We start from the raw sequence: 10,000 nt of genomic DNA, 5'->3' as shown, positions 1-10,000 counted from the left end.
CAAGGACAGAAGAAGACCAAGACCTTGAGGGCGTAAATATCAATAATTGCATAACAATCACAAGACCATCCCGACTGAAGTCTTCCTACAAAACGTTACAAACACACAACGTGCAGAAGTGAGGGCCTGGTATTGAAGTAGACATACTAGTAGCTGTTGAGATTATGTTCCTCCACCACTGACTAAACGTATTAAGTTTAAAAAAAACTATAACACGTCTCTGCTTTTATTCGGTCATTTTTTGTAATTAGCCTACTTATTCACTTGTTCATAGGGCATTCACTTATAATTACCCAACTAATGACAGAATCATCAACTAGTTCCTCGAGCATAGGTTTAGGGTCCTCTGAAATGTGTAAAACTTGAGCTGGCTTAGCTAACTTATAAGATTATCATATGTCATTTTTTACTGGTTTACTGCCCGTAAAAGCGTGTTCAATAAACCTGTCATTGCTATACGGTAATAATTTTGATCACTGACAGTTTTTATAACTCTCTTTATGCAATTGTTCATTTGCTTACATTTGAAAAAAAAGTGTTTTATATAAAAAAATCTAAATGATTCTCATTGCCCATACACGAAAATATATGAAATATCACTTAAATCATAACAGTCAAAAGTAAACTTTGCGTAACGATATTGTATGTCACGTAAAATTCGAGACAGAATACATCACCGACAATAAAAAAAATATGCACTCACTGCCCTCAGGCTGACAAAATACTCATTCAGTGAATAACTGTGATTCTTCATTAAACAAAGGAGAAATAAAAAATAAAGAAGGGATAGAATATATTCGATTATTAATCATTTTGTCATACAATATTAACAATATAAAAGAAAAAAAGGTGGCGTAACACTTACTGGATTAATTTCCCGTGTGTAGAACTTAATCTCGTACTGTGCGAGAAGGTTTTTTATCTATATATTCAGAATAAAAATGGCATGAACCAAAACAAATCCACCAGGAATAAAGGATATGTAATTTTCAGTCATAGAACAACTATATATATATATATATATATATATATATATCTATATAATATATATATTATATACAATATGAGATGAATCATGTGAACTAAATTATATCAACAGCGGCGTTTCTACTTTGAGATAAAAGTCTTCTATGCAACTGAATGTTTCAAACCACTTCGTCACGTAGAGAATTGCTTCAAAATAACTAAAGTTTTCAAAAACGCTAACGTTTCCATGTAGCTGTGGACACCACTAAATAATACACCTGGTAATGCATATGGTAGGTATATTTTTGAACCGCTTGACGAAATCTTTGACCGTTAATATGCAGTCAGCTATTACTTTTACATATCTTCAGACATCTACCTTACAAACTTATGAATCCACTTCTGACAAACCTAAGTCTCCTTATGGCGTTGTAAGGAACACTGAAGTCTCTTATAAACAAACTCTGATAAATACAATTGGTAACGTAACATGATGTAGCATGGGATTCGATTCTAAATTAGTTGGGTATTTTCTCCGCATGAACACGTGTATATTCCCCCTGCCGCGAAGGTTAAAATGCCCGTTCAGAAGTTATTCATGACAGAAAACAACATAACTAAATGGCTAAAGAATTTTGTCATACTGCTATCAATTTATTGACTCATCCTCTGAACAGAGTGCTCAAGGACACTATTCCCTACCAGCAATAAAATACAAAAACTTCAATATGATGTTCTGAGGCTCATTATGGGCTATAATACCCAATATATTTGCTAATCTCTCTATAATTTCCATAATTATACATTATTTTGGATATATACAATCCGTTCTTGCAATAAGCAGGAAAGAGATCATAGTTTATGTCGTCTCGAAATTATATATACACCTGGAACAGTAAAAAAAACGTTTTAGGCTTATGACCAGTAAGTTAATGTGCTTAGTCTCTTATCTACCTACACCTCCGTCAATAACAAAGTTTGCTTATTTTCTATCTACCTACAACAGACACTAAAACCCTCAAATACAATCCTCATCTACAACATTCTTTACCGAATGACAGACGGAGTTTTGCTAACGGGACAATTGCACATGATCCACAGAATAAAGCTTCAGAAATGAAAATTCCACGTGCACAAAGATATATTCCTTTTAGGCAAAACGATAACACGAGGCACAAATTGATATTTAGCCTCAAGTGTGAAATAAAAATATAATGAACTAAATGAAAACAGATAAATGTCAATCAATGAATAAGAGTAAAATTTCAAATTTCTTCCTTTTAAAATTTACTTTGCATGAGCGAAACTTGAATGAAACTGAAAAATTATTTGGTAAGCATACAGCAATGAATAAAATATATTAGCTTCATTTTACTTAAGACTTAAAACCTTACAAGTAATTCCCCTTACGAGGTAGAACAGGCAGTTATTAATATTCCGCGATTATACTTACAAGAGAAAACATTCAATCTTCAGTTGTTCATTGCTGATCCCACCTAGCTGTAAGAAAACTGCAGATAACATCTAAACTCTCGTAATAAAAAGTCACTCTTGAAGTCATGTAACAAAAGATAGTGTATTTGTGTTTTCCATTGCAAGCAGAGTAACATCATCAAATCCACAAAGTTTGGACGATAAAAACTTGAGAAACACAGACGAAGTCTGAGGAAAAAAGAAACCCGGCTTTCGCGGCAGACGGGAAAATGGAGAAAAAATAAAAACCTCGTTTGGAATTTCCTGCCCAAAGAGGACGAGAACCTTCAGAGAATATAAACCTTTACGAAAGTGAAAAAAAAAATGAAGCTAAAACGAAGACATATCCCATGCATAGTCACACTTCACAAATACACAAACGGACGAAGTGCCCTATTTTGAATTTGAGTATAATGAATTACAAATATCTTTCGTGCAAATAAAAAAAAATTAGGATTCACTTCTATTCTGAATCTACGAAATGATTTATATCAAAATATCTACTTTCCAATGCGAACAATTCCCTGATTTTAAACTGAAGACATTTCCAAATCAAGTGCCATAAGGAGACTACAATCGGGTTCCAACTACAGTTGAAGTTGTGTAATTGTAACTGAGCAGTGTGTCCCAAACGACATATGTTGTGTCTGCAAACACATACATACATACATACATACATACATACATACATACATACACACACATACATAATATATATACATACATATATATAGATATATCAACGTCAACCTTATCTTTCAAACAAAAGGTAACATAAAACTATTAATGAAGCGTCTCTCTTCCTCGAAGCAACGTCCTCCTCGACACACTCCTCCGACAACCCCCCCCCCTTCCCCACCACCCTCCTAGATCTCTCCATCAAACATTTTTTTTTTTTTTTTTTTTTTTTTTTTTACAATTTCTTTGCCTTGATCCTGAGAACAGAGACCCCGTTATGCCTTTACAAATATCAGCTTTAACCGTTAGGCCGCACACTTCCTCGCGGATGTTTCTTTAAAAAAAAAAAAAAAAAAAAAAAAAAAAAAAAAAAAAAAAAAAAAAAAAAAAAAAAAATTTTTTTTTTTTTTTTGCCTTATTTCGCTTGACTTGCAATTTTCTGAACAGGAACGGAATAACACTATCCATTTTTGATTCAGAAGGAGCGTGAAAACATGAAACATGTTTGTGCATTAAGTTAACTCAAACACGTCATTATCGTTGACCAAACTTGCGAGTATTAATTAGCAACCTCTTGTTCGGCGCGATGCCAGAGTTACGCCCCGAATAAACAGGAAGTCTCGTACACAAGCAAAGGGGATTCTTGCGAATGAATACATCGCTTTCAATAACGGACAACATACCTTTAAAAATAGATGTAAGTCCGTTGTCGTTGGCAAGTCTGTATGCATACATGTGTGTATACATACATACAATAATATATATATATATATATATATATATATATATTTATATATATATGTGTGTGTGTGTGTGTGTTTGTGTGTGTATCGCGCGTCCATTTTTATCAAACATTAAGTTCATCACCCTTGTAAATAACAGCTTTTAAATCCTTGCTAAGCTAATAGTGTACTAAAATGTTTGTCCTACCCTTGCCTCACCCCGTAAATTTTACCGTCCAGGTACGCAAAACTACCTCCCATTGAGTAAATTGTCTCTTTTCCCGGCTTCTTCAATCCAAAATAGTGCTTATCTTGTTACACCCAAAATTGTCTAGTTTTATTTTCTTTACACTACCAAGTAATGCTAATCAATGTGGACGTCACAATAACCACGCCTTGCGCTTCCAAAGAAAATCTACTTTTTCCTGATAACTGCATTGTACCTAAACATCGTCATATATTTCCTTATATACTTTCCGCAGACCATTTATTGAAGTCTTTTAATAATTACCGCCACCAGTCTCCTTCAAACACTGCCTGCCACCCATTAACCTAAAAATACCGGAACCGCCAGAGTCGATGAAAGGAACGACAGATGTGTCAATACAAGAAGCAATGGAGGAATAGATCCGTTCATCTGAAAGGAAAAATTGAGGAAAGAAAAATATCTGTTTACTAAAATGGTTAATGATTCAACTGATAGCAAAATCATGCACTTCAACTATCTACACTCAAGAGATTAAGTATCTTAATAAGTGATATATAAAACGTACCATTTTTTTTTTACAAAGAAAGAAAAAATATCTAAAAGACCTTCTATGTACCAGTATTTCCTTTTTAAAGGAAAATCAGTGCTTTCATCCTAACAGCAGAAGATGAACAAAACTCTTCAAACACCGTAAAATTCTCATCCCATGACCACAGCTCACTATCAACGGTCCATCGTTACTCAATGTCTCCATTTTAATGGTATCCCAAAAACAATGCGCTATTGATAGCTTACTATCACGTCCAGTCGTTTACTCAATGTCTCCATTTATAATGGTATCCCAAAAACATGCACTATTGATAATGGCCCTTTATCCTCCATAAAGACTACCACCTCAAAAGAAAGAGGCCTTTAATTACGCTACAGTGTGTGTGTGTGTGTGTGTGTGTGTGTGTGTGTGTGTGTGTGTGTGTGTGTGTGTTTTTATTGCCATCGGTACAAAATATTAGGAGACTTCACAAATCTTCCATTTCCATTTGTAACCCCCACTAAAATACTTAATTATAATCTGATAATAAATAAAACTTAGGACTATTCTAAATAAAACACATATATACACATAAAGACCGATGTGCAAAATTTACACACATACACATGTATGTGTATATATGTGTGTGTACGCATATTTGTAAATGTATTTATAATAGTAATAACACGAAATCAACCTACAGAATGACCCCAAAAATGCACGAAAAATTCCATCCTTAAAAGCAGGTAAAAATCGTCTGCCTACGTTAGTTTCATTTGTAACTCAGAAAATAATTTCAGGCACATGAATAAAAAAAGAAGGCAAAATACATATTGCAAAGAGACATGTTAAACGCTGAAAAAAATGGCTACATTATGTTAGGCGTAAAAGTTCAAGGGATAAAAGTACAGGAAAAAAATTATTATTTTTACGTTTCTCTTATTTTCAAATGTTTTTGCAGATTCCGACAAAAGTTGAAAGTGCTGAGGTTCTCCAAATATTTGTATCCAAAACAAGTCATAAAAAAGTAATAAACAAATGAATATAAAAAAAAGATTTATGATTTCAATATGAACAAAATTCGGGTGTTATTCACGCAATATTCCCGTTCCCCCTCAAAAGTTGCTGCATATGAAGGACAAATGACCAGAATTATGCCCTAACTTTTGATGAATGTAACTTATATCTGGGCTGCAGGTAGGAAAGCGCCGCTCATTCCTCTCTGATGAAATTCTGAGTCTGATGAAACAAGAGATGGGGAAATATAATCTAAATTATAATGGCATACATCCGTATTGAATGTATACGTACTGAGCCCGTGTTTCGCCACAAGGACAGACATCCTTACGTATTCAAAGTAATAAAAACATATTTACATATTTTGCATTACACAAATAACCTAAAATCATCCTCTACAGAGCTAACGAGACATCCTTCTGATCAATCACTGTCATTCAATTTTGCAGGCAAATATGTCATTCTTTACATGTTTCATTGCTATCCTTATTTCTCAATGTTCCTCAATCACCTAGATCTCGAAAAAGCAAATAATTTCATTTAATGCAGAATCCGCAAAAACTTTGTCCATAACCTGGCGAACAGTTAATGCAACTCGCCATCATAATCCAGGGCGATAAGGACGTATCTATAGATGAAATCTATAGATCAACGCCCTTATAACGCAACAACTGTGAAATGGGTAGGCCCAGACCACTACAACGGACAGTAATAATTCAACGTAAGGTGCTCCCCTTGCTTTAATTATACTTGCAGTAGCAACTACGACTTTTTTAGTTTTTGATGTATTCATAAGGTTTCTCCCTCTTCTCATACACCACACACACACACACACACACACACACACACACACACACATATGTGTATATTTATATTATAATATATATCATATAATATATATATATGTATCATATATATGTATCATATATATAAATACATAAATATATATTTATATGTATAATATTAATTAAATGTTACCTACAATAACAGTCGTTGCAAAAAAGTCCACGAAACACAGGTGATAACAACAAAAGAGAAAAATAACCGCAATAATATTGGATGGTAAGACCTCGCCGACAACCACTGTTAGCAACAACGGGAATGGTAAGATGAAATAAATAACAAACGAGAAAAAACAAAAACATATAATGACAATTCAAGGAAAGGAATACAGTCAAAGCCTTGCAACCAAACAAACGTGAGTCATGAGTAAAATATTCATCTAAGCGGAAACCAAAAACCAGAGACCTAAAGTTATAATGAAAAAATAATAATAATGAATCCCTGAGTACAAAATCCTCTCGAGCTTAAGATCAAAGAGAGTGAACCTTCAAGAAAGAAAGAAAGAAAGAAAGAAAGACAGAGAGGTAGGTTTGAAGAGCAGTGAGTCATAAGTTATACCTCTGAAGTCGAGGCTTGTTTTGAGTGATAACCGAGCCTACACGCAAACACATGAGGATGCGTATAGTTCCACAAACACATACACAAATACACACACACACATACACCACTCCACACGTTAGTATCCGAGACAGGTTAATTTGCATGTTTAGTCAGACGAATTAACATGAGAGTCGCTTTCGCAGTTTCTTAAAAAGAATGAATAAAATTATCTCCTTTGATCTTCTGCATTAGCCTTTGGCTCTCTCAGTCATTACATACATTTGTACTTGTTTACATTTCTGGCTTATAAAACATGACGAATGCTAATTTCACTGTAAAGCCGTACTGATCGGCTTTCGCTTTCAGTAAATAAATACCCACTATTATGAACATCTGAACATCATATGAACGACATATATGGGTACCATTTCTGTAATTTGTTCAAGAAATAATGATAATGGTTAACAGCATGAGTACTATAAGTGGCTGATTAATTGAATGTTTCTGCTCCATTTTTTCTGCTCAATTTTTCCGTGTTACATCGAACAGTACAAACAGCGGTTTCATACTCCTGCTATTTCATTTCTGAACTGTTCGCTGAATCCTTCGGGACTTATTCTTTACAACCATATTTTCAACAAAAGCGAATCTTGATTTGAATATGGGATATATCTAACATTTTTCAAGTAAGTAGTAACTGGTAACAAATGAAACATGAGTTACGGGGAATTCTGAAAAGTATTTACAGAAAAAAAAAGTTCACACTACCTAAACCTCACAAAACAAAGCCACTTGGGCCTCGCGGTACATACGTAATTGGAAACGCGAAATGAAAGCCAAAACATTTTTCTGCTTCTAAACTTGCGCCACGCCAATTTTTTCACCATTCCAAAGTTCCTCCTTTTAATTTTGGCCCAAAAAAAGAAACCGTCGAGTCTTTATATATCCTCTTCTTTGGCTTTCTCTTCTACAATTCTTTGACTTACTTGGTTTAATATTGCTCAATGCTCGCTAATTCAATTTTACGGCTGCCATTGGTCATCACCAAGTTACTTGCCAAATTGTAATCCTCACAACAAAGTTCAAAAACTCTTCACTAAAGAAAAATGACAAAAACTGATAATATTAGAAGCTGAACTAACCACCCAATTTCAAGTAAATATTCGAAGGGTATCAATGGAGGAAAGAAAGACGAAAAACACTAAATTTATTTGTTGAAAACACCAGTGATACATGCCCAATATGTACTATTGTATACACACCTGCATCTAAAACATACTCTATGCCAATGGTTTAAAACATTTGCACCTGCTATCTGCAAAGGTCAGAAATGTCTATAAAATGTCAATGATTTCACTGAGACCAGAAAGCCATTAAGCCATGAAAACAAATGAGTCGCTGAAATCAAAGCCCTGTCAAAACAAGTGGATAAAAACAGCATTCGCTGTCAGCGGCATTACAAAAAATAGTCTTTACAAGACTCATGCTATTACTCATTAATATAAACGAACAGATGAAACGAATGAAAGTGCTAAAATCAAAAAACTTTTGAAAGTTCACCGCCATTCGATCCCCCTTTCCCCCAAAACCCCCAACACATACATATAACTTTCATGTACAGCATAATAATAAAATAAGCATATAATATAATATTCCAATCATGGAAAGACTGTAATATTAGCTTACTAAGACTTTTGATGTTTCTTCTTTTCTCAAGAGCACTCCATTTTACATTGTATATCTGTTATCAGCTTTATACTACCAGCGTAGGTATTTCAAAACACATTTGACAGTGTACTTTTCCACACCATAAACCGAATATTCTCTTTCTGGAAGCTAGGATCCAGCAATATCGGAGTAACTTCCAGTGCTTAACTGAGTTATCGATTATTTACGGCCGGATAAAAGAGACTCATTCACAAAAATGCCTTCCGTTTCGATAAGACCCTTTTATCTTTTCACAAAAATTTGCTTACTTGTTATTGAATTTTTTCCGTTTTCTTTGACATGTATCAATGCCAATATATATTTTTTATTCCTTCATCCCAAATCGTCTAGGAGGGTGGTAGTGGTTATGTTCCTAAAGGCGAAGATGCATGAATCAAAGTTGAGTCCAATATAAACAATAGAAAAAAAGATACAGAAAATGAAAAAAAAAAATTATCGCGGTTTCATTCTGATAAGGTTAAAAGAAAGACGGGAAAAAAGCAAAAGACACCGAACGAACCGACAATAGCGCTGTTAGCACACGTGACGGAGTGAGAGAGGATTTAAATCTAATTTCCTGTTCCTTTCAAAAGCACACTGAACGCCCAAGCTTTCCCTGAGGTTCCCCCCCCCCTAACCTCTCTCTCTCTCTCTCTCTCTCTCTCTCTCCTTCTGCTCTCTATCTCTCTCTCTCTCGTCCATCTTCTCTCTTCCTCTCATCGCCTCCCCTCTCTCTCTCTCTCTCTCTCTCTCTCTCCACTTTCAGTTCTATAGCAGACAGCTCCATGGAGAGAGAACACATTTTCTCATTTTGGTGAGCTAATCATAAAGTCTGACCAGAAAAATTAATTTCGAGTGGAACGGACACTCACAGGCCAGCATGACTGTAGCGTATTGTATCTACATACCAAGTACCAGACGGAAGGAAATGTAGAGGCCTTCAGCACATTCAAATTGCTATTACTAGAGCTGTGGAGTCATTACAAAATTCCCAAAACGATCACTAAAATTAACAATTACCTTTAAAGATTCTTAAAACATAATTTGAAAAAAAAAAAATGGAATAAATATCAAAGCCATAGTTAAGACTACTTCGTTACGCATTACTTTTATTTTGTGCAATGAAAAACGCCTCACCAACACTATTTCGTAACCCTTAGAGCTCATGATTTTCTCTCTCTCTCTCTCTCTCTCTCTCTCTCTCTCTCTCTCTCTCTCTCTCTCTCTCTCTCTCTGTATGCGTACAAGTAGGAGATTATGAAGCGCAAGGGCTGTAACTCTGACCATTGTAACATTCTACATTTCCTGGAACACAGT

At 34.7% G+C, this 10,000-nt stretch overlaps 1 protein-coding gene across 1 annotated transcript in view; it reads right to left on the bottom strand.

Annotated features, from left to right (window-relative positions):
- LOC135201891 (YTH domain-containing protein 1-like) overlaps positions 1 to 10,000 on the bottom strand; it is a 17,463-nt gene that overhangs the window by 4,469 nt on the left and 2,994 nt on the right. The window contains exon 2 of the mRNA XM_064231189.1: positions 4,351 to 4,476. Coding sequence (XP_064087259.1) covers positions 4,351 to 4,476 — 126 coding nt within the window. The remainder of the gene's footprint in view (positions 1 to 4,350; positions 4,477 to 10,000) is intronic.

The sequence above is a fragment of the Macrobrachium nipponense genome, chromosome 28 (genome assembly GCF_015104395.2).
Source record: "Macrobrachium nipponense isolate FS-2020 chromosome 28, ASM1510439v2, whole genome shotgun sequence".
NCBI lineage: Eukaryota > Metazoa > Arthropoda > Malacostraca > Decapoda > Palaemonidae > Macrobrachium > Macrobrachium nipponense.
Note: the sequence above shows the minus strand (reverse complement) of the source record. Positions and strands in the feature narration are given on the sequence as shown.